Source organism: Hemicordylus capensis, chromosome 1 (assembly GCF_027244095.1).
Source record: "Hemicordylus capensis ecotype Gifberg chromosome 1, rHemCap1.1.pri, whole genome shotgun sequence".
Lineage (NCBI taxonomy): Eukaryota > Metazoa > Chordata > Lepidosauria > Squamata > Cordylidae > Hemicordylus > Hemicordylus capensis.
In genome coordinates this window covers 79,996,735-80,020,613 of record NC_069657.1, presented here as the reverse complement: position 1 = coordinate 80,020,613, position 23,879 = coordinate 79,996,735, and the positions used below count along the sequence as shown (strand labels likewise).

The window sequence follows — 23,879 nt, the reverse complement described above, 5'->3', positions numbered from 1 at the left end:
CAACTATTGTTTTGTCAACATTTCTTGTTTGTAAATATACAAACATAATTATATTGTGTACCTGAGAAAATGAATTAATGTCCCCATATAGAACATAACTGCAGCATGGAATATGATTGTTCAAGTGTCATGGGCACCTACTGGAGAGTAGGCAATAGAACATCGTCACTCTATAGACAGCACCACCTATTTTTTAAAAAACCCACTTTTTAAAAGGGTTATAATTTTTTTAATGTGCAGGGTTGATACTGTCAGGATCTATCTGGGCTCAGACTGAGACTCCATCTGCTGCTGCCCCTTGTAGTAGCTTGCTCTTCTGCAGCAGCTTTTGAGTCCTCAGACTGAAGCCAGTGCTGCCCAAGGAAACCGATTATTGGCTCCCATTGCAACAGGAAGGATATAAGAATTTCCTGACTGAAGTGAGCTTTAGCTCTGTATCAAGGCCACTTAGATCTCAATTTGGTTCGTGATCTGTTTCTTCACTCCTGGTTCCATGCTTAATGCAATCATGTGCATTTTAATGCCCTTACACCGACATTACTTCCAGATTGGCATCCTTTTCTGACAATTTTTTTACCAGTGCAGCATGTATCAGTGAACCAAAAGGACAATTCCTTTTCTATAAAGTTACTTAGTTGGTTTTTATTTCAGTGGCTATTAGTTACTGCTTTTTTGAGATGCTTTCTATTATATTAAAATCTCTGTTAATATACTGTCATGAAGAGGAATCATAATGTTGACATTTTGTTAACTCAGGTAGCTGTTTTGGACGTGTAATAATGTGAAGGAAGTTGTACTGCTAGTAGACTATGATCCTGTTTTAATTGTTCAGTCTTCTCTTGTATCTGCTTAACTGCACTCTGTTCTGTGATTCTCAGTACTGAAGTATGGCATAGACATTTTCAAAGTCCACGACAGTAACATTTTTGCACAGTTGCTCCCTTTGTGTTCTTTCTTATATGGTGAATTCTCCACATTTAATATCAATCCAGCCTGGTTACATATGTATAAATCCCATTTATTTCTTTGGTAGAAGGTAGGCACATGCTGTTACCATGCATGCTCAAACCAATGTATCCTACACATGTGTGTACCTATGCTTTGAGGCTATTTGTGTGAATAACATACAGATCCATGTCATAAGAACTGCCCTGCTGGATCAAACCCAAGGCCCATCTAGTCCAGCATCCTGTTCACACAGTGGCCCACCGGATGTCTCTGGGAAGCCCACAGGCAAAAGGTGAGGGCATGCTCGCTCTCCTGCTGTTGCTCCTCTACAACTGGTATTCAGGGATATCTTGCCTCTGAGGCTGGAGGTGGCCTGTAGCCACTAGGCTAGTAGCCATTGATAGACCTGCCCTCCATAAATCTGTCTAAGCCCCTTTCAAAGCTACCCAAGCTAGTGGCCATCACCACATCCTGTCGCAGAGAATTCCATAGATTAATTATGTGCTGTGTGAAAAAGTACTTCCTTTTGTCAGTCTTAAATTTCCCGGTCTTCTGTTTCATGGAATGACCCCTGGTTCAAGTGTTGTGAAAGAGGGAGAAAAATTTCTATCTGCCCACTCTCTCTACTCCATGTATAACTGTATACACCTCTATCATATTTCCTCTTTTCCAAACTAAAAAGCCCCAGATGCTGTAGCCTTGCCTCATAAGGAAGGTGCTCCAGGCCCTTGATCCTCTTGATTGCCCTCTTCTGCACCTTTTCCAGTTCTACAATGTTCTTCTTAAGATATGGTGACCAGAACTGCACACAGTACTCCAGATGTGGCTGCACATATTGATATAAGGGCATTATAATATTAGCATACTTATGTTCAATTCCCTTCCTAATGATCCTGTAGTGACCAGCCACCCCTCCCCCTAAAGAGTTAATAGGGAGTGAACCCTTGTCTTGACTGACACACTGGTGAACTCCAGGGCAGCCAATGAGTACACCAGGTGGGTGGGACCTAGAAAGCGGTTGTGGAGAATTCTGGGAACAAGAAGGAGAGGGCTTTGTTAGAGAAGAGAGAAGGACATGTGGCCATGGAGGATGGCTTCAGGAAAAATACCTCTGCAGATCCTCAAAAGATAGGAGGGCAGGAAGCTTGAATTCTCATCTGGAGTTTGGTGAGTTCAAGAAAAAGGGAAATTTAGTCTAGGGGAAAGTTTGTTTAGTTAGACTTTGTATTAGAATTTCTATTTCTTTGGTGTATGTGCTTTTGCATATTCCTGATACTGTTTTATTATAGTTTACCTGCAACATAATTAAACTAAAAAAACACTAGCCTACGCCCAGCCTACCTAGTGTTGTTGCAAAGGATTATAAAAATTTAAACATGCCTAAGACAACCTATTTTTATCATCTACTAAGTATTCTAAGAAAACTAGAAAGCCTCCGATGGCAGCAGTCTGCAGTAATGGAATAAAACTGGTTTTTAAAAGTCATTTCTTTTTATAAGCCTCTCCGAGTTGGTTTTTAACTCGGGGCGGGGGGATAAGGTTTACTGTGGTGCAAACACGTCCTCAAGAGCTCAGCAGCTATTGGTTTTCTCACCACATGTAGGCTTGCACATGGAAGATTTTTGTACTTGTCCAAGAGTCAAATTAAGAGAGTTTCTTTCTTTCTGGGTTATCCCACCCCAAGCCCAGAGAGTTTCTGTAGACAAAGGAGTGGTGGTGGCAGCCTTTGAACCTACCAATAATACAAGAGAGTTTTAGGATAAGCCTAATTAGAAAGCTCAGCAGGGATGATTCAGCATTTCTTTCCCTCATGTGAACTTGCTCTGAGACAAAGGCTTTAAGCCGCTACAGATCCCTAGCATAGAATTGGCCTTTTCCACAGCTGCCGCACACTGGGTCGAAGCTTTTAACGAGCTGTCCATATGCCCAAGATCTTGTGGTAGCAAGCATGACTTGTCCCCTTAGCTAAGCAGTCCGCCCTGGTTGCATATGAATGGGAGACTTGATATGTGAGCACTGTAAGATATTCCCCTCAGGGGATGGAGCCTCTTTTGGAAGAGCAGAAAGTTTCAAATTCCCTCCCTGGCTTCTCCAAGATAGGGTCGAGAAAGGTTTCTGCCTTCAACCTTGGAGAAGCCGCTGCCAGTCTGTGAAAACAATACTGAGCTAGATAGACCAATGGTCTGGCTCAGTATAAGGCAGATTCCTGCATTCCTATCTGTTTCCTGGTCAGTCACTGATAGCTCAGACCCCATCAGTGCATATGATAGATAGATAGATAGATAGATAGATAGATAGATAGATAGATAGATATGCAACTGGGGTTTTTTGCCCCAATATGCCTCACTTTATCCTTGCTTGCACTGAAACGCATTTGCTGTTTTGTCACCCACTCACCCAGTTTGGAGAGATCCTTTTGGAGCTCCTCACAGTCTGTTTTAGATTTCACTACCCTAAATAGTTTTGTGTCCTCTGCAATTTGACCACTTCACTGGTTACCCCAACTTCTAGATTATTTATAAACAAGTTAAAGAGCACTGGTTCCAGTACAGTTCCCTGGAGGAACCCACTTCCTACTTCCCTCCCATAGTGAAAACTGTCAATTTATTCCTTGCATTTCTTTTGCCAGAGTTTATTCTTGTTCTCTTCATTTGGGCAGGACTTCCATTTTCTGAAGGAAGTCTTCTTCCCTTTTATAGCTTCCCTGGCTCTACTTGTTTGCCATGCTGACATCATCCTGAACTTGGTGGTACCATTCCTTCTTCTGGGTATACATTCCAACTGAGCTTCTAGTATTGTGGTTTTAAATAAGTTCTATGCTTTCTGAAGTGATGTGACCGTCCTGACCTTCCCTTTCAACTTCCTTTTTTACCAGTCCCCTCATTTTTGAGAAGTTTCCTTTTCTGAAAAGAGGAATCCAACAGATGTGTTTGACTTCGCAGTGCTCCACTTATATATAAACTGAATTGGATCACATTGTGAGCACTATTCCCCAATGGTTGTACAGACATTTCACACCAGGTTCTGGGCACCCTTCAGGATTAAATTTAAGGTCGCCTTCTCTCTGGTTGGTTCTGCCACCAGCTGTTCTAAGGCACACTCATTTAGCATGTCTAGAAATTTGGCCTTTCTGTCAATACAATTACATAAATAACAAAATACAAAATAATTAAATATCCACACGTGAATTCTCTCAGTCTATGTGAATGTAATTGAAGTCACCCATTGTTACAGGTTTCTCTCTATGATGCCTCTCTGATTTGCTTCTCCAATTCTAGGTCACTCTTAGCATTTTGTCCGGAGGGAAATAACACCTCCCTAGTAACACATTTCCTTTCAGTCCTCATATTGTCACCCATAATGATCACCAGACCTCACTCTGTTGAGGTCTGGTGGTCCTAGGTTTTCTAGCTTGTTGGATTCTAGGGGTGTGCAATTCGGATTTTCTGTGTTTCGATTTGTAACCAAATCGAAACAGCCCTGATTCGATTTGGATCCGAATCTGACCCATCCGAATCACCCCAAATTCGATTCGGATCCGAATCGCGGCTGATCTTTTATACAGTGCCAATTGTCAACTGCCATGTGCCAACTACACCCCACTCCCACCCACAAGGCAGTGAGGTACTACTCAGTTTAAGTTAAGTGCCTAATGGGTGGAGGCTACCACCCAAATTGCAGAGGAATTGGACAAAGGGCTGGTTTTGGTGAATTGTTGAAGGTTTAGTGTCTTTGAGGCAGAGTTGGGGCATAAAGTGGGATCTGGGGTGGAAGAGTGTGGTGAGGTGGTAGTGCCTAATGGGTGGAGGCTACCACCCAAATTGCAGAGGGATTGGGCAAAGGGCTGGTTTTTGGTGAATAGTTGAAGTTTACTCATCTTTAAGGTTTTTCCCTATAAGGTATAATGGAGGTTTCAGCAGCCCCATAAGTGCACTTGGAGGGCGCTGGGGTGGCCCAGAGTGAGTGGTGGTGTAGTGCACATAGGGTGCCAGCCACTCCCATGGGGTTGCTAACCCATGGGGTACAGGGTTCTGTTGTTTCTGAGGTGGTCTGAGTGTAGATTCTATGAGAGTAGCAAATGATAGTGGATTCATGGTTTGTATTGAAAATCTCATTTGCTACCAGAGAATCTACACTCAGAACACCTCAGAAACAACAGAACCCTGAACCCCATGGGCTAGAAACCCATGGGGGTGGCTGGTACCCTCTGTTCACTACACCACCACTCACTCTGGGCCACCCCAGCACCCCCCAAGTACAGTTATGGGGCTGCTGAAACCTACATGATTTCCTATGGAAAACTTCAACAATTCACCAAAAACCAGCCCTTTGCCCAATCCCTCTGCAATTTGGGTGGTAGCCTCTACCCATTAGGCACTTAACTTAAACTGAGTAGTACCTCACTGCCTTGCAGGTGGGAGTGGGGTGTAGTTGGCACATGGCAGTTGACAATTGGCACTGTCTAAAAGACAGTCAAAATGAATAGAAGAAATGAAGGTGTGTAATGAATCCTCATAAGGATTCATTGAGTGAAAGTTATTATACACCAAAGAATCCGAACACTTGAAAAATAGTGACCCCACATTTTGCTCCATAACTCCACTTCTATAAGGGCTAGAGCTTAGCTTTTTTTTAAAAAATGAAAGCTGGGAATCTGGGAAAATTAATAGGACAGATCCGAAACCCGAATCGATTCGAATCGAATCAGCCACGATTCGATTTGTACCCGAATCTAGCCAATGGACCACAGGGGTGATTTGTTTTGTCTCCGAATCACCCGAATCAGGTAGATTCGGGTACAAATCGATTTGTATCCTAATCAATTCGCACATCCCTATTGGATTCTACACCTTCTTTAATATACAGTGCTACTTTACCCCACCGCCCCTCCCTGTCCTTTCTGTAGAGTTTGTACTCAGGAATAACAGTGTCCCACGGGTTCTCACCGTTCCACCAGATTTCTATTATGGCCACTATATCTATGTTTTCATTAGCAACCAAGAACTCCAGCTCACCCATCTTGGCTCAGAGGCTTCTGGCACTGGTATGCAAACATCTATACACCAAGTCTCTTACCTGGTGTTGGTGTGTGCTATCTCCCTTACTGTCATTTTGACCTTTTTGACCAGCTGTCTGTCTGCTTTGCTGTTGGTTCTACCTGTTCCTTTCTGATTTATCCAAAACATTTGCACCCTCACACCTTAGGGGATTTTTGCTTGCTGAACCAAATACCACCCAGTTCCTCTTTGTACTTCCCCAGGTATCATTTTAAAAGCTACTCGACAATCTTGTTAATTTTAAGCACCTGCAGTCTGGTTCTGTCTTGGTTCTACTGGAGTCCCTCCCTTTTGTACAGGCTTTGCTTGTTCCAAAATGTATCCCAGTACCTAGCAAATCTAAACCCCTCCTCCCAGCATCACCATCTCATCTATGCATTGAGACCCCTCAGTTCCGCCTGCCTCTCTCACCCTGCGTATGGGAGAATGCTACCCTGGGAGAACCTAGCAACCTAAATTGGGCTTCCAAGACCTCCCAACAGCATTTCCCAACAGCGTTGGTGCCAAAATGCACCAAGAGCCAACTCTTTCTCAGCACTGCCTAACAGCCTATCTAGACATCACGTGATGTCTGCAGCCTTCGCACCAGGCAGGCAAGTCACTGTGTAGTGACCTAGTGATTGGTGAGCAGTGAAGTATGGGTGGTGAGAAGGAAAAGAGGGTGAAAGAAGGAGTAGAGAGCAACTTCTGTACCTATACTTTCGTGTACTGTGTTTGTGAGAAAAGCTAAAGGAGTGGCTCTCACCGGGAGAGACAAGGGTCCCGTCTACAAAGGTCCTGCTAAAGCAGTGGACAAGGAAGAATCCTTCAGCTTTGCCCTTTACTGTGGACTAAGCAGGACCAGGTAGGCACCTTGGGTCCAAGTCTGATGTGTGGTCAGTCAGGCATCAGGGTGGCACCACCAGTCAGGCATCAGTCAGGCACCAACTTCCCAGGGGCTGTCAGGAAAGCATGAGCTCATATGAGGAGACAAGGGAGAGTAGGAATTGCTTGGAGTCTAGGGAGGGCAACTCAGAGTGGCATCATCTATGTGAGCACTCTTGAGGGGGATCTTATATACATATAGTGCAATTGTTGCAATTGTTGTAATGTTTTAACTTCTTACTGTCATTTATTTTAACCAACATTTTAATTTCTTTGTTGTCATTTATCTGTTTTAACTAACGTTTTAACTTTTCTGTTTTTGTTGTAAACTGCCCAGAGACGTAGGTTTTATGTTAAATTATGTTAAATAAATTATGTTAAATAAATAAATACATAAATACATAAATAAAATATTGGCAGTAGAGGGGGAGTGTCCCTGCTACAAACCTGTGTCTGAATATCACACACACTTTTCTAAAAGCAAAGACTATTTATAGGTTGTTCTTTTTTCCTTCTGAGGTCTCCTAGCAGGGTTTACAAAGGCGGGCCCTTTAGTGGGCCAAAATCTGCACTCAAAGTGGGTGGGTGGGAATACCTCTTTCCCCCTAAGTTGAGTGCGGGAAGACTGCTTTATGTGCATTAGGTGACCCATGTATACAGTTACTGTGGGCTCCAGTGGGAAGCATGATCAGGGTGATTGCCCTTCTGAGGAGGGAAGGGGAGGAGTTTTTCACCTTTGTGCGTACCTTTCTGTTTCTCTTCTTCCAATCTTTAAGAGAGAGAGAGAGAGAGAGAGTGTGTGTGTGTGTGTGTGTGTGTGTGTCCACTATGTCATCTGCCCCACCCCACCCCGGCTTTCCCTGATTTGCAGAGTGCTTCAGTGCTTTACTTCACTTCCTTTTTGAAGCGCTTCATTTTTTTAATCAGTTAAGCGCTCTGCAAAGTAGGGTAAGTAGGAGGAAACATGAGATGGAGCGGAGTAGAAGAAGATGGAAGAAGACAAAAGAAAGGCACAAGGAAGATTGCAGTCAAACAGAAGTAAAAATGCTAAAGCCTTTATTCTTATAAGTAAAAATTGGTTTATTCTGGCAGATGCCAGATGGTGTCGCTTGGAGACTGTTATTCTGCAAAATAACAGAGAACTAACGTGGAGTTTCACAAGGCTCCATACTGTCTCCAATGCTTTTTAACATCTATATGAAACCACTGGGAAATATCATCAGGAGGTTTGGTCTGGGATTTTATCAATATGCTGATGACATCCAGATCTACTTCTCCATACCAACTTCATTAGGAAATGGCATGACTCCCCTAAATGCCTGCCTGGAGACGATAATGGGCTGAATGAGGGATAACAGGGTGAAGTTGCATCCAAATAAGATGGAGGTATTGTCTGTAGGGGTCCAGGACCCAAGAGATGGTCTAGACCTGCCTGTTCTGGATGGGGTTACACTTCCCCTAAAAGATCAGGTTTGTAGTCTGGGAGTGCTCCTGGATCCCAAACTCTCCCTGGTTTCTCAGGTTGAGGCTGTGGTCAGGAGTGCTTTTTATCAGGTTCAGCTGATACACCAGATATATCAATTTTGGAGACAAATGACCTTAAAGCGGTGGTACATATGCTGGTAACCTCTAGGCTTGACTACTGTAATGCACTCTACGTGCAGCTGCCTTTGTACGTAGTTCGGAAACTACAAATGGTGCAGTATGCAGCAGCCAGATTGGTCTCTGGGTTTACCCGAAGGATCATATAACACCGATTTTGAAAGAACAGCACTGGTTGTCAATATGTTTCTGAGCAAAACACAAAGTGCTGCTTACTACCTATAAAGCCCTTAACGGCTTGGGTCCAGTATATTTAATAGAGTACCTTCTCTGTCATGAACCCTGTCACCTATTAAGATTTATTTATTCATTCATTCATTCATTCATTCATTTATTATTTTTTACATTTGTATCCTGCTTTTCCTCCGAGGAGCTCAGATGCTTATACAGTATTATCCTCACAACAACCCTGTGAGGTAGGTTAGGCTGAGAGGTACATGACTGGCCCAGAGTCACCCAGTGAGTTTCGTGGTTGAGTGGGGATTTGAACTTGTCCTAGTCCAACACTCTAACCACTACACCATGCTGGAGAGGTCCAGTCATGGCTGCCACCAACTCATTTGGTAGAGACTTGGTACCAGGCTTTCTTTGTGGCTGCCCCGGGGCTTTGGAATGCTCTCCCTGCTGAATTAAGAGCATCTCCTTCTCTGTTTGCTTTTAAGAGGACCCTGAAGACATACCTGTTTTCTCAGGCTTTTAATTGAAAGTGTTTTTATTTATTGAGATTGGGTCTCTTTTATGAATTTTAACTGTTTTATATTGTTTTATATTATGTTTTAATTTGTACACCAACTGGAGATTTCTATATCAGGCGGTATAGAAATACAATAAGTAAGTAAATATTATGCTGTTTTCTCACGATGCACATGCAACTCTGGCAGCAACAACAGGCAGACTGGAAAGGGGGGGGTGCTCTCATGCATGGAGAAGGATCGTTACACCAGTGTTTGTTTGTTTTTTAATGCAGAAGACCAAGGTGTTTGCAGGAAAGTGCGCAAGAAACAGTTCAAATCAGTAGGAAAACCTTGAGTTGCATAGCCCGCAATCACTTTCGATAAAATTAAGTGCACTAACCCACTGATCGCAGCCACAGCAAACCCCCTCGTTTAGAAAGGCAGGTGCACACACAACCAATGATTGCCATAGGAAAGATCACTACTAACATTGCTTGTTGCCATGTAATCATAGCTAGCCTTTTAAAGTTTGTTTATTTATCAAATTTGTATCCAGCCCCAAACTTTTGTCTCTGGGCGGTTTACAACAATGATATAAATCTTGTTCAGAAGTGACAATAATTTTATCTTGTGCAGTAGATATTGTAAGAGATCAGTTAGCATGTATGTATCTCACACTTTAAAACTCTCACTATTCTTTAGAGCCCTAAAATGACATTAGATGACAGATGTGGTATATGGAATGTATGGGAATTTATTTTTGGTACCACCTGTCCTGAAATGTGAAAGACAGGCCCAATTTGCAAGCAGTGCTTCTTACATCAATATTAATGCCTCTCTCTCCCTCTCCTCTCCCCCCTCCCACATTATGTAAGTGTCTCATTGGACTACTTTGCATTCCAAAATAAAACATACACAGTGATGTAGTTGCAAATTCAAAGTGCAGGCACTCTCCATGATAGCCCCCATGGCCATGCCAACCCCAACAGCCAGAGAAGCCGAGAAGTACCAGTGCTCCATCCCTGCATATCGCCCCTCCACTACACCCCTGTGCATACAAACACACACACACACACACTCACACACACATTTCTAGCCCTTGTATTTGGAAAGGTATGATCAAATATGTGATGGCAAATATTTCTGGCACTCTGTTCAGTGTCTAACAGTTTGGAACAGAGAGTGTTATGGAAAAGAAAATCTATGAAAACTGGGGAAGAAGCATGTGTCGGTGGGAGGTAACCAGGAGCACATAGGAGCTTCTTGTGCTCTCAGTAGGGATGTGATGAGGGAGGAATAACAGTCCATGCATCCAGCATGCTAAAAATCATAGTGCAAACAATCCTCAAATTCTCTATAATCTCCCAAGCCACTGAGGCATTATAGATTTGGGTTTTAAACATCACGATTTTTTAACCTAATGCTCTAAAGTTGGAGTCTGGATATGTGTGTTAAATGTAGCCAACCTCCTTACAAGAAAAAGAAAGTGAATATAATGTGGTAGTAGAGCGTGACACACATCTGTAGATACACAGGGTAGCCATGTGATTCCAAGAGGGTAATTAACTCTCCCAGCCCTGTGTGCTTGAGAGAGATGGGGTCGGCTTTGTGCTGTGCACACTAGAGAATGGGCTCAGTTAAACATGAGTGTGGGAACTGCAGCTTTAAATTCTTTAAATTTAAATCCCCCCAGGCTTGTTACACACAAAACCTCAAGCATTATCATTAGGGGGTTAGGTCTGAAATATTTGTGTTTGCTGGAGGGAGTTCTTATGATTAAAGGAAGCAGTTTTCGGTGAGCAAGACAAGTTCTGATCTGTCCTTTTTTTCACCTCGGCTCAGGGCAAAGACCAGCAGCTTGAGGTTGACCTCTCAAAGAAGCTTGCTCTGAAAAGGAAGATGTGAAAGGCTGGAAATACTCTTTCTAATGCTCGGCTCTGGAGCCAGGAAAAGGCAGCTGTTTCTAGCCTTTCTATTTTTTCTCCCTGATAACTGAGAGCTGGGCTTGTTGCCATATCTGTTTGTCTGTCTATGTCTCCTTGTTTTTCTCAGAAAGCTTCAGAGGCCAGTTGCCCATAGTGGGTTGCTGGGAACAGAGGTCGCCCCTTGTATCGTCTTAACTCTCCATGCCAGAGCGTTCATGCTTGAATAGGAAATAGCAAGATCTGTCAATATAGGCCTTTTCTTCAGAGCTTTGAGTCTGCATTCTCCACGGCCATCTGTTCCCTTTCACCCTTTTGGACAATGTTGCTATTTGAAACTTCTCACTCTTCCTCCCCTCCCCACCCTCCCCCCTCTCTCCCTCCTCCCCCATCTCTGTTGCAAAAAAAAAAAAAGTTTCTTTGAAACAGTTGGGCCTTTAACAGCTCTAGCCATCTTCTTTTTTTAAAGGTTTAATTTAATTTTATATTTTTTAAAAAATGCAATGACTGAAAACATGAATATTTAATGGCAGAGAAAATATCAGCAGAGCCCAAATATTCAGGGGTTTTTGGGTTGCTTTATGTGGCTATGTGGGAATCTTTTTATTTAAAGCACTGATGACTCTTATTATGCTTCAGATGTGGGGTGTTTTGTTATTATAAGAGGTATGGCACAAATTACTAGACTATAGTGCATGCATACACTATAGCAATGATTACATTCTGACTTATTTTCAAGTTACACACCACTCACATTTTATAGTCTGTTAAAGGTTATCTTTCTTGGTCAACTGAAAAGCATCTGTGACTGTGTGGCAAGTTTTAATGTGCAATATAGGAGGTCATGAGGTAGGGTAGCTGTCTGTTTTTTCTGTTTCATGTCCAGTTATGTTTTCCATCTTATGTATATATTATTTCTCTGGGTAAACCACTTTGGAAACTTTTGTTGAAAAGCGGTATATAAATTTTTGTGGTTGTTGTTGTTGTTTCAGCCTGTGACAAGGTAACTTTATGCATACACTTCACTGTGGACACTTTACACACAGCAAAGTATAACAAGGCAACCACTTCACCCTGTGAACAGTTTACAGTGAATTTGTAGCATGGCTAGAGCTGATTTATGCCCCTGGGACCTGACCTTCATTGCATTCAATAGAGGGCCATCAAAATTTGAGACAACACCCATAGATTCTAATTTCCGTTGGTAGTTGTGGTGTAGCAGAGATGTGAAAATGATCCCTAGCAACTTAGGGCCTTATTTTCAAGCAGTGTACAAATTCCTTGTTGGGTGCAGGCCCTGACTTGAAGCAATGGTAAAACAAAACTGGGAGTACAAGAGCAGAGTGTCCTTTCTGATAGTCTAGAAGGCATAGAATTTCCCAGATCTTAGGTCTAAGCTGTCAGACTTTGTGGAGCACTAACTCTCAACATGTAGAACAATTCAACTAGAACGACTCCCAATTACATAGTAAAGAGATTAGATTTTACAAGCGAAATTGAGAAAGCAAGATCTCTTTAAAACAGATCCAGATGTGAATTGTTCCTTTCAATGAGAAATGAACAGGAAAAATTAAAACATGGTATCACAAACTGAATCTGTATCTTCTCAGTGCTGATTCAAATGATTGCAAGCACACCGCCAGATGTAGACTGAAAATCCTTTTCCATCTGACTGCATGCCCAAATGATCTTGTGATGGCCCCATCTGATTAAATTTCACCTCTCTACATTTTCTCATGAAGCAAACATACTCTGATTTCTATAGAAAAAAGACTGTCTCTGATGTCACTTTTCTCCACTCAGTCTTTAAGGTTCAGATCTGAGCGCATATGGAAGAAGCATGGTTCCTGCTCTTCCCTTGCTATTTCTAGAGAACCCTGTTCCTCCAAAATTTATCTCTGATGCTGGCATAGTTGTTCCCATGAATATCTATCCCTTCCACATGGTTCATATGTACCTACATTACCAAAGCAAAGCAATATAGGAGTCAACCAAGAGGAATACCTATCACGCTGCTCTTGTATCATAAGAAACAGCCCTGAATTTGATCTATACATTTTGTGTCTCTTCCTTAATTCCCCCCCTGCCACCACTGCCTAGCGTACCTCATTACTTGTCTCTTTAGCAGAGTAGTGCTCTGCTCCTTGGACTGGAATCCTTTAACATTCACTGTTGTTAAGAGCAAAATGGTTGCAGCCATAAGAAATGGCTGAGCAGCATAGGCTGTTATCCAAGATGTAGGAAAATGTTAGACACACAACTTGAGGGGACATTATTATCAATTCTTTTTTAGTGTGGTGTGGGCTTGGATTAGAGACATTGTCTCTGTTCAAGGAAAGGTAGAGAGTGCAAGTTCATATGTTTCTTTGAATCCAACAATGACTTTCCCATTCTCTTCACTCTATTTTTATAATGCCCTTTGAGATTAAACGTAAAGTGTGCCATCGACTCCTGGCGCCCACAGAGCCCTGTGGTTTTCTTTGGTAGAATACAGGAGAGGTTTACTGTTACCTCCTCCCGCACAGTATAAGTTGAGATCCAGTCAAATTACAGTTGTGAACACCCTCCCACCAATGCTAATGTTCATATCTAGACTTACTTTAAAAAAAAAAAAAATCAGTTCTTTGCTGTGCTATGGTCCTGGCTGAAGTCAGGTGGGTTAGGGGATATTTTGTGGGTTAGGGGATAATTTCAAGTGAAGCTTTGAATTTCAAGATTCTGATATAATTCAAATACAGAACGAACTGTAATTCTGAACAATGTAAGTTGAATGAAGAATAATTTGGGCTAACATTTAGCTTAAAATGTGAGATAGAATAGCTGCCCTCAAATGTGTCTGTAATTGACAACAGGACAGTTGACATCTGTATTCAGGCATGTAAAATATGTTTTTCTGTCAATTTAATTTAATTTAATTTAATTTAATTTTTGTTGGGGTTTCCTCCCCTCCTCCCTGAGACAAGGAGGTGTGCCCAGCCAGCCGGTAGAGTGCCAAGCGAATCCGGGGACTCCAGATGCCAGGACAGCCCTGTTAATTACCTCTCAGAAGCCAGAGAGGATTCAGAGAGACGGGCAACAGCTGCTGGGGGATGGGCAGGTGTCGCCCAAGAGGCAGCCAATTGGTGGACAAGGAATAGCCAGGATAGCAGCTCCACAGCTGCAAGCAGCTGGAGAGATGATAAGGCAGGGGGTAGAGTTGGGGAATTAGCCCCCTGTGGAGGCCAGGGATCAGGTGTCCAGGACACGTGCCTGGCCAGGGAAGATGAAGCCGGCCGAAAGCGGGGGGGAGTGTCTGAGATGCAGGGATTTATTTAAGGCAGAGGCTGCCAAGGATGAGCAGATCAGTTGGGACGGGGTTTGTGGGCCTGACAGTCTCCCGGACAGGAGGTCAGGCTCTTGGCTCCCACTAATAGGTAAAGGAGGGGAGTGAATAAACTTACTTACTTCCCCAACTCTGAGGCAACGCCCGCACCTATAATTCACTGCGAGAGAGCAGAAAGGTCACTTGGGAGAATTTCTCCTCCCCAAAACCGGACAATTTTGTTTTGTTTTATTTGTAGCTCAAGCCTATCCTTTTTAAAATTCTTGTGAAATGTGGCTATGATGTATTAGCAGATTTCAACTGGATAGAAAATTTTAAATGAAATTGAAATATACATGGATTCATCCTTCTCAAAAAGCAGCAGTACTGATGAAGATAGACACACTCACTCACCCACCTATGCCTACTTCCATGGGCCAAATGCCAAACTGCTTAGTTAAATATCATAGCATTTATAGTAATTGCAAAAGAGAATTGAACAGATATTTTTGCGGGGGGGGGGGGTGTTTTACATCTGGAGGAATGTGTTGCCAAAGTCTCCCTTTCAAATCCAGTAGTAAATGGAAATTGTAATTGCCAACAGTCAACATCACCAGCCATTGATAGAATGAAGTTACAGGCCTCCCAGAAGCTGTGCTGGTACCATGCACCTTGAGTCACTGCATCTCTGAATCCTGAAGGCCTCTTGAATACTGAAGGCCTCTTGGGGCCAAGTTTTGCATTGTTTCATCCCGCCTCCATGGCTGATGGTTACTCTTTCCTGTCCATATACTGTATAAACCTCTGTGTAAGCCTGTCCTCACAGACTGAGCTCCTTGTTTTGACCCTGCCTGTTCTTGCTTTGTTCCCTGAACTAGCAAGCCTTTCACTGGTTTCACTTCCTCACCAGTTCTGCTCTTGCCTCATCTGCCTGGACTTCCTTTTTGGAAGCCTATGATTTCACCTTGTCCCAACTACCATGCTAGAAAAGGACCAACCCTGAGATACCCTCAGTGTGTGGGATCCCCCAGTATATGACACCAACTGATGGGATTTCTTGGCCTTTTGTGAAATGGGCTGGAGTATTCAAGGGCCACATTGAAATTTAGTCTTGATAACCAGTACTTCCTAGGTACCTTTAATGCCACTTGCAAGCCTCAAGGACGAATCCAGAGTTTACCTTTCAATTTTCATTTGAAATCCACACTGAAATCCACGTGGAAATAGCTTGTGCAAGTTCAATGAACTCATGCTGGTCTGCAATGAGAACAGATGTTAGACTCTTCCAATAGTTTGATTCAGCATGCATCTCACCATAAGATGACAGAAACAATTTCTTACTAAGAAAGGATGGAGTTGCTACAGAAGTTAGCAGAGCACTTTTTCCAACAGAACACAACACATACCAAGATATTAGTTTTTCTGCACCATTATTTAATGTTTGTTGTATATGACCAAGTTTAGGCACTTTAATAATTTGGATACTATGATGGGGGTGGGGTCTGTAAAATCATGCCAATATTTAAAACAAAACAAAAAACAAACAAACATTGCTTTTCTCTCCCTAAAAGCACAGTTTTGTGGTTTGAAAATAAACTTATGCATGTTAGGCAACTTTCTAGGTTTTAGGTTGTGGAATTTGTAAAAATAGCCAATCCAGATGATGGGTGAACAACAAGAAAAGATGACATAGCTTAACAGCTGAGAGAGATTTGTGTGGGAAAATGAAATTCTTTTTTACCCTGAGGGTTGGAGCATAGTGTGCAGAGGAGTTTGTGTTTGCCCTGACAGTTTCAAACCTCTCTTGTTTCTTACTTAAGCCTTTTGGGACATAAACATATGTAATTCAAGCGTTCCTTCCACATCACCACACTCCCCCACAAACACCACATGCAATCTGCTTAATACCATCATATTATCTCCTAAGGGGAGAATTTTTACACGGTCCAGTAATAACTCATACCAACAGCATTTTCTGTATTCAGAAATGCTGTTTGGGCAAGTCGTATTTGGGATCTCTATGTCCACAGGCAAGAAAGAAAATGTATGGGTGCTTTTAAAAGAATGAATGGCTAAAAATGATTTTGCTATAAGAACTATTTTGTAATACAAAAAAATGTAGAGAGAAAATCTCATCCGTTTCTTAAGTCTGTGGTCTTCTGCAACTCCTAAACTTGGACTGCCTTTACTGCTATAAAATGACCAGCTGTCTTCCCACCTCCACAGAGCCTATGAAACATGATCATTTTGTGCAGGGTTGGTGCATCTAGTGGATCATCTGGCCAGGAATCAGAACAGCTGGATTATTTCATCCCCCCCACCATCCAGTGGACAAAAGCCTAAATACTAGCTTAGGCTCTCACTCACTGAAGAGTTTCAAAACAAAATGGAATCAACATGAACTCTCAACAGGAGTTGAGAATCCCTAATGCAAAAGTTGTTGATGACAATGAATCTGCCAAGTTCCAAGGATTCTGAAATTAAAAACCAAACATCATCTGACTCTGACCCTCTGGAAGACTCTTCATTTCTGGCCTTGATATTATATTGAATTCCCAAATTATTTCTTGGGCTGGAGCATTAGATATTCTGGTGTGTTTTTTTAAAGTATTTTAGGTCTCCCTGGTGATACTGGGGGGAAACTATCTATTTATAAAATAAATTATTTTTGTCACAGCACATATTTCTATTTACATGTTCTTTGCTGAGGATTGTGATCCTAAATGGGGAAGAATGAGCATAAGTCAACAAGTTCTTAAAATAACAAAAATATGGTTGGATTTTTAAAAAATAAAAATTGGAAATTTATGGTTGCTATAAAAATACAAATGGCTGTTAAAATAGTATTGTGTTGTGTCATAAACATAAGAACACTTTTCCACATCTGCACCAACTTTATCTGCAAAGTGTCTTTGCGACAAAATGACAAATGTGGTTCAATGTAAGCAAGTGTAAAGTGATGCTCTACACACACAAAAACCCCAACTTCACATAAGGGGTCTGAGCTGTCAGTGATTGACCAGGACAGAGATCTTGGGGTAATGATAGACAGTTCATTGAGAGAGTATGGAGCTTTGCAGATAAAACTCCATACTGGTGCTCAGACTTTGAAACCCCTTGTCTCAGAAAACCTAGTCGACCTTTCTGATGGCATTTAGATACCAGGTCTTTGGTGTAAACATGCACTTGGTGTAAAAGATAGTAGTAGCAAGGTTTCAGTTAAACTGCAACTGGTCTGGACCAATTGGGGACATAGAGAAGAGCAAAGTGACACAGGTGTGCTCTGGACAGGGTTACCAACTCATGAACTAAAATAAATATTCGGTACTTGGAATGTGTTCCTCCCACTAGGTCCACCAACAAGATGGTTCTTGGTTTCTGGTGAGCCAAGGCTATCTATCTAGAGAAGGCTATCTTTCCATCTAAGATGTACAGCTAAAAGTGGGGCAAGAGGGAGGCCAAGGAGAAGCACCTGCCTTGCCTCTTGCTTTGCTGGCAGTTGCCCAGAGCAAAAATACCAGCTAGGATAATTCTGGTTATTTGGCGATCACTGTGCAGGGTAGTGGAGGTATTTCCGTTTCTATGCTAGCAGTTCTCTTGAAGCAACTTACACATTGCTATCTTACAAAGTTAAGATAGTATGTTGGGCTGTAGCCTTGGTCAGCCTAATCTCAGCTACTGATGCTTCCTACAGAGTAACCCTGAAAGTTCCTTGGATGACAGAAATCATGAGTAGCTGTGCGTGGGTATCATCCTGATGTTTCAGGTAAGGGCTGTGAAGCAGAGACAAAATTTCTCTCAAATTTAGTTTATTTGAACAATATCTGTCAATATCCAGTGGTTTCCCCACCAACACCTGTGTTTTGTTTTTAACAGGACAATACCATGTGGAATGATTAGTTGATATATCATTTGTGATTTATATGTTAAGTGCTGGCATTCATATTTGAGTCCATATCTTTATGTCCTCCAGTCCTTTGTTTATTAGTTGTGCATGAATCTTCAGTGGAGCATGTGCCATGTAAAGGGTACGGAATGCACTTTGGCCAGCCATTCCAGAGAATGAGCTCATCACTTTGGACATCAAGGCTGTCAAGTGTATCTTCAGATCAAAGAAATACTCTGCTGAGGAAAAAGAACTAGAAATGGCAGAAGCTGAAGAGTGAGCTTTACTCTGTTTATGTTGGCTTATTTCTTTGAGCTTTTCTGAAAAAACAAAAACTACCTTGGTAGATATGTTTTCCATCCATACCAGCAAAGGCTACATGGGCAGAAAAAACTGCAAGGTGTGATGTCTTTATTCTATCACCCAGGTACAGGCAAGACTCAAGGGAAATGAACCTTGATGATGGTCTTAGCAAATATTTAAGATCAGATAGAAATATTCGTTTGGCCCTTCCTCGGGATTAGATGACATTAATCTCCAAATAAGAAAATGCTGTCAGCAAGGCTGAAAATGGGTCAAGGAAAGGGATGTGTGTTTTTGAATGTATTAACCTTTGTTCATTTTTTCATGATCTTATTAAAATTCATTTCACAGTTGAAATAATAGAATAAAATGTAAACAGCATATTTGAAACTCCTATCTCGTTTCCTGCCATTTTTTATTTCCTGCCTCTGAGACATCTGTTGTCTTCTGGTTATTCAGGACTAGGAAAAGGGACAAAGTATCTGAGTGTCACTGACATTGAACTCTCCTGGGGAACTGCTCCGTTTCCTCCCTGTCTCACATTGCTGCAGACATGTGGTGTGCTTCTCTTTCTATTATTCAACATGTAAAGTCTTCAGCAAGCTGATAGTATTTTTTTTAATATATATATTTTCAGAAAACTTATTTTGCAGGGCAGGAGGGGGTGGTGTTGCTGTTACTCTGTGAGGGATAGTCTACTCTTAAATAACTGCTTGCATACATACATATGAGCAATTCTGAAGAGAGAGGAATTTTTCTGGAAGTGGGTCACACAAATAGTTCTCTAAGCAGCTGTTAAGACAGGTGCTGCTGCTGCCTGGTACTGTAAGATTTTCCCCTCAGAATTTTTAGGAGTAATGGCAGAGTAATTTATTTGCCTGTTTGCTTTCAAATGTTTATACCCCTGAACCTGCCTCCCCTGCTCATTCACAGTATCTGTTGACATAAGTGGGAGTCCTGGGTGTGTACAGGAATGCACCATGAAGTCAAGAGGGCAGTGATATATTTCCTCCACTTGGATGCTAAGTAGATTAACTGTTTCTTATCCATTTCCATCTCCTCCTTGAAATTTCAAAAAAAAAATATCCATGTGATAGGTTGGAAGATGGTACAGAAATAAGCATTCTGGACAGCTTAGTATGAACTTGGACAATAATTCCTTTGATTTTCTTTGGGTCAGACTTTTAACACACCTGTTCTCTGTACTCATTTAGTAAGACAATAGAAAATCTATAGTGCTGCTTGAATAGGTATTCCTATTCATTTGAACTTCATTTCACATTATTGTGAACCTTTTTCTTTTTTATTGAAGTTCTAGGTTTGGGATGGGGAAGATGGGCATAGATCGAAGTGAAGGAACCTTTAATGGGAGAGGTGGCCAAAGAAAGCTGCTCCTAGAGTGAGGCTTATAGAAGACTTACCTTCATCATATTAGTGCTTACCTTCATCATATTAGGGAGAAAGAACAAAACCATTTCTTCCTTCATGTAACTTTAATATCCAGTTGTAGTTCCCAGAACTCACTGTAGATATGAATAGCAATCTTATTTATTCTGACTTTTATTTATTCATTTTTCTACTTATTTATGAGTCTGAAAAATGTTTTTAGTGAACTCTAGTTTGAAACGTTCCTCATCAACACAGATTGGAACTTGACAGATTACTCCTTTAGAAAATGTAGCAGTGGTATGGCAAATTGTGATAAGTGGTGGTGACAGTTCAGCCAACTACTTTGCTGTACATTCAGTTCAGTTACTTAAAAAATAAAAAATAAAAACAGGGACTAGGCACACATATAATGGTTGTGGAGAGTTGGTCTTGTGGTAGCAAGCATGACTTGACCCCTTAGCTAAGCAGGGTCTACCCTAGTTACATATGAATGGGAGACTAGAAGTTTGAGCACTGTAAGATATTCCCCTCAGGGGATGGAGCTGCTCTGGGAAGAGCATCTAGATTTCCCTCTCTGGCTTCTTCAAGATAGGGCTGAGAGAGATTCCTTCCTGCAACTTTAGAGAAGCCGCTGCCAGCTGCTGCAGACAATACTGAGCTAGATAGCCCAAGGTCTGACTCAGTATATGGCAGCTTCCTAAGTTCCTATGTGTGAAATATTTCAGTGAGCTGAATGGTCCAATTCAATGTGCACTTTTACTTCAGGCAACTTGAAACCGCACAGGGTTCTAATATAGCAATAGCAATAGCACTTACATTTATATACCGCTCTATAGCCGGAGCTCTCTAAGCGGTTTACAATGATTTAGCATATTGCCCCCAACATTCTGGGTACTCATTTTACCGAACTCGGAAGGGTGGAAGGCTGAGTCAACCTTGAGCCCCTGGTCAGGATCGAACTTGTAACCTTCTGGTTACAGGGCGGCAGTTTTACCACTGTGCCACCAGGGGCTCTTCCCACTGCACCACCAGGGGCTCTTCTAATATAGTGCTTTCTTCCATTTTTTCCACTTCCAGGCATTAGTACATTGTGAATATTTTAAGTAAGGACGTGCATGAGATCAGAACGCAACCTTAGTGACATTCAAGGCCTGCAAGGTCAGACTTGTAAGCAGTCAGTTAGATGGGCCAGAGGTGAGTAGTGCAGGACAGACAAGGGATGGTTTCCAAGGATTTGCCCTTCTAGCAAAGGGGCTAGTATCAGGCGTAGTTCAAAACAGACATCAAAAATCCTATAGGCAGCAACTGTAAGTTCAAAGGAGCTGAAGCAGGTGACCTAATCACCTGATTACAGTTCAGTGGGCAAGTGTTCAGGTTCCAAGAAGTAGTTGTCCTAGGAAAGAAAGGCAATACACAGATGCCCCTAGAGCAGTTTCTCCATCTAAGTAACTAAGCCTGAAACAGAAATTCCCCAGATCACTTGGTCTGACTGGGCTGATGATCTGCAGTACACCTTTTTGGACATTATCTGGATGGTGCTGCAGAGCATCAAGGCTCAGGCCAGTACTTCCCTTTCTCTGAGGTCTGCTCCAGTAATGCAGAGTAAGGTGCCTGGATCCTGCTCCTAGATACTGCAGTTCAGGTCCCTAGTGTCTTACACAATTATTAAATAAATCACGTGTGCTTGTTAGAACTCTGTATCAGCTCTCTGCTTCTTCCTTGAAACACATTTTGACATGTACTCTAACATGCATCACTGGTCTCACCTCTTTTATGGGAAACGCTGGTGCAAACTCACTTTGTCTGCTATGACATGGAAAATGTAAGAAGTCTTATTCACTGTAATAAGTGGCAAATGGTGTTCTTTTTGTTCTTGTATAAGTAGCTGTCCATAAGAAACATGTATGGTATGAGCTGAGTTCACATCTGTCCTTTTTTATTTTAACTGCGTTATTATCTCTTAGACATCCTAACAAAGTAGAAAATGCAAAACACAAGGGTAAGTTAAAAATGAAGCATAACTAAATAGCTCATGACATGTGGTGACCTTCATGATTTTACTATTTTACCTCACTTTTCAGTTAAAATAACATAATATCAATGCTTCTATAATTTTTATTCTAGAGTCTCATGGAAACAGAGATGGAGAATCTGGTTATGTGACAGCAGCATTGGGGAATACATGGAGTCATAGTGTGAATACAAGACTCATCCTGCAATATCTAGATTCACAGACAAGACAGGTGAGGAATCAGAGGAGGCATATTGCTTCTGCAGTCGTGTATCTAGGGTTGTGTCCTACTGACCTGTTCTGCCCAGAAAAGATACTGAGGTGTAATTCCAATCATATTAAGGTAAAGTGTGCCATCAAGTCGATTTCAACTCCTGACGCCCTCAGAGCCCTGTGGTTTTCCTTTGGTAGGAGGGGTTTACCATTGCCTCCTCCCATGCAGTATGAGATGATGCCGTTCAGCATCTTCCTACATTGCTGCTGCCCAATATAGTACCAGCGGGGATTCGAACCAGCAACCTTCTGCTTGTAAGTCAAGCATTTCCCCGCTGTGCCACTTAAGGTGACAATCCAATCATATTACTAGTAGTTATAACTACTAGTAGTAGAATAAAAGAATTGTGGGTGGAAGGGGAGTCGTCTTTTTAATCCTTTGCCCTACCTTTCACGCCTCCACAGTCAATCGCTATCTGTCAGTCAATCTTCTGAGCTCAGTTTCCACATCTCTCTGTGGTAGCAAATCAAGTGATAAGCGTCTGTTTGTCCACAGTGATCATTGTGGGGAGGGAACTGATCTCTGAATTGACACTCCAAATTATTTCTCTCTCTGCATTTACTTCTGTGATGAAAGGTAGGCTCAGAACATAAGAACAGCCCTGCTGGATCAGACCCAAGGCCCATTCAGTCCAGCATCCTATTTCACACAGTGGCTCACCAGATGCCTCTGGGAAGCCCACAGATAAGAGCTGAGGGTATGCCCCCTCTTCTGCTGTTTCTCCCCTGCAACTGGTATTTAGAGGCATCTTGCCTCAGAGGCTGGAGTTGGCCTATAGTCACCGGACTAGTAGTGATGTATAGACATGTCCTTCATAAATTAGTCTATCTTAAAGCCAACCAAGCTAGTGGCCATCACCACATCCTGTGGCAGAGAATTCCATGGATTATGTGCTGTGTGAAGAAGTACTTCCTTTTGTCTGTCCTATATTTCCCAACCTTCAGTCCCATGTATGACCCCCTAGTTCTAGTGTTGTGAGAGAAAATTTCCCTCTGTCCACTCTTTCTACTCTATGCATAATTTTATACACCTCTATCATGTCTCCCCATATTCACCCCTTTTCCAAACTAAAAGCCCCAGATGCCATAGCCTTGCCTCATAAAGGAGGTGCTCCAGGCCCCTGATCATCTTGGTTGCCCTTTTCTGCACCTTTTCCATTTCTGCAATGTCTCCTTATTATATGGTGACCAAAGCTGTATGCAGTACTTCAAATGTGGCTGCACCATAGATTTGTATAAGTGCACGATAATATTAGCATTTTTATTTTCAGTTCCTTTCCTAATGATCCATAGCATGGAATTAGCCTTTTTCACACTTTCAACGAGCTGTCCACCACGGCCCCAAGATCTCTTTCCTGGTCAGTCACTGACAGCTCAGACCCCACCAGTCTGAGCTGTCAGTGTATATGTGAAGTTGGGGGTATTTTGGGGGCATCAGTGCATATGTGAAGTTGGGGGTATTTTGCCCCAATATGCATCACTTTACACTTGCTTACACTGAACAGCATTTGCCATTTTGTCGCAAACTCACAGGGTTTGGAGGGATTCTTTTGAAATCCAGTTTTGGATTTCTCTACCCTCAATAGTTTAGTGCCATCTGCAAATTTTTCCACTTCACTACTTGCCCCAACTTCTAGATCATTTATGAA

General features: G+C 42.1%; 1 protein-coding gene across 9 annotated transcripts in view; it reads left to right on the top strand.

Moving 5' to 3' along the window:
* RAD51B (RAD51 paralog B) overlaps positions 1–23,879 on the top strand; it is a 575,469-nt gene that overhangs the window by 312,279 nt on the left and 239,311 nt on the right. For 8 of the 9 annotated variants that reach the window (XM_053281883.1, XM_053281844.1, XM_053281835.1 and 5 more), the window contains exon 9: positions 22,071–22,189. The exons of the other annotated variant lie outside the window; for it this stretch is intronic. In XM_053281883.1, the coding sequence (XP_053137858.1) occupies positions 22,071–22,189 (119 nt within the window). The remainder of the gene's footprint in view (positions 1–22,070; positions 22,190–23,879) is intronic. 9 annotated transcript variants of the gene reach the window in all.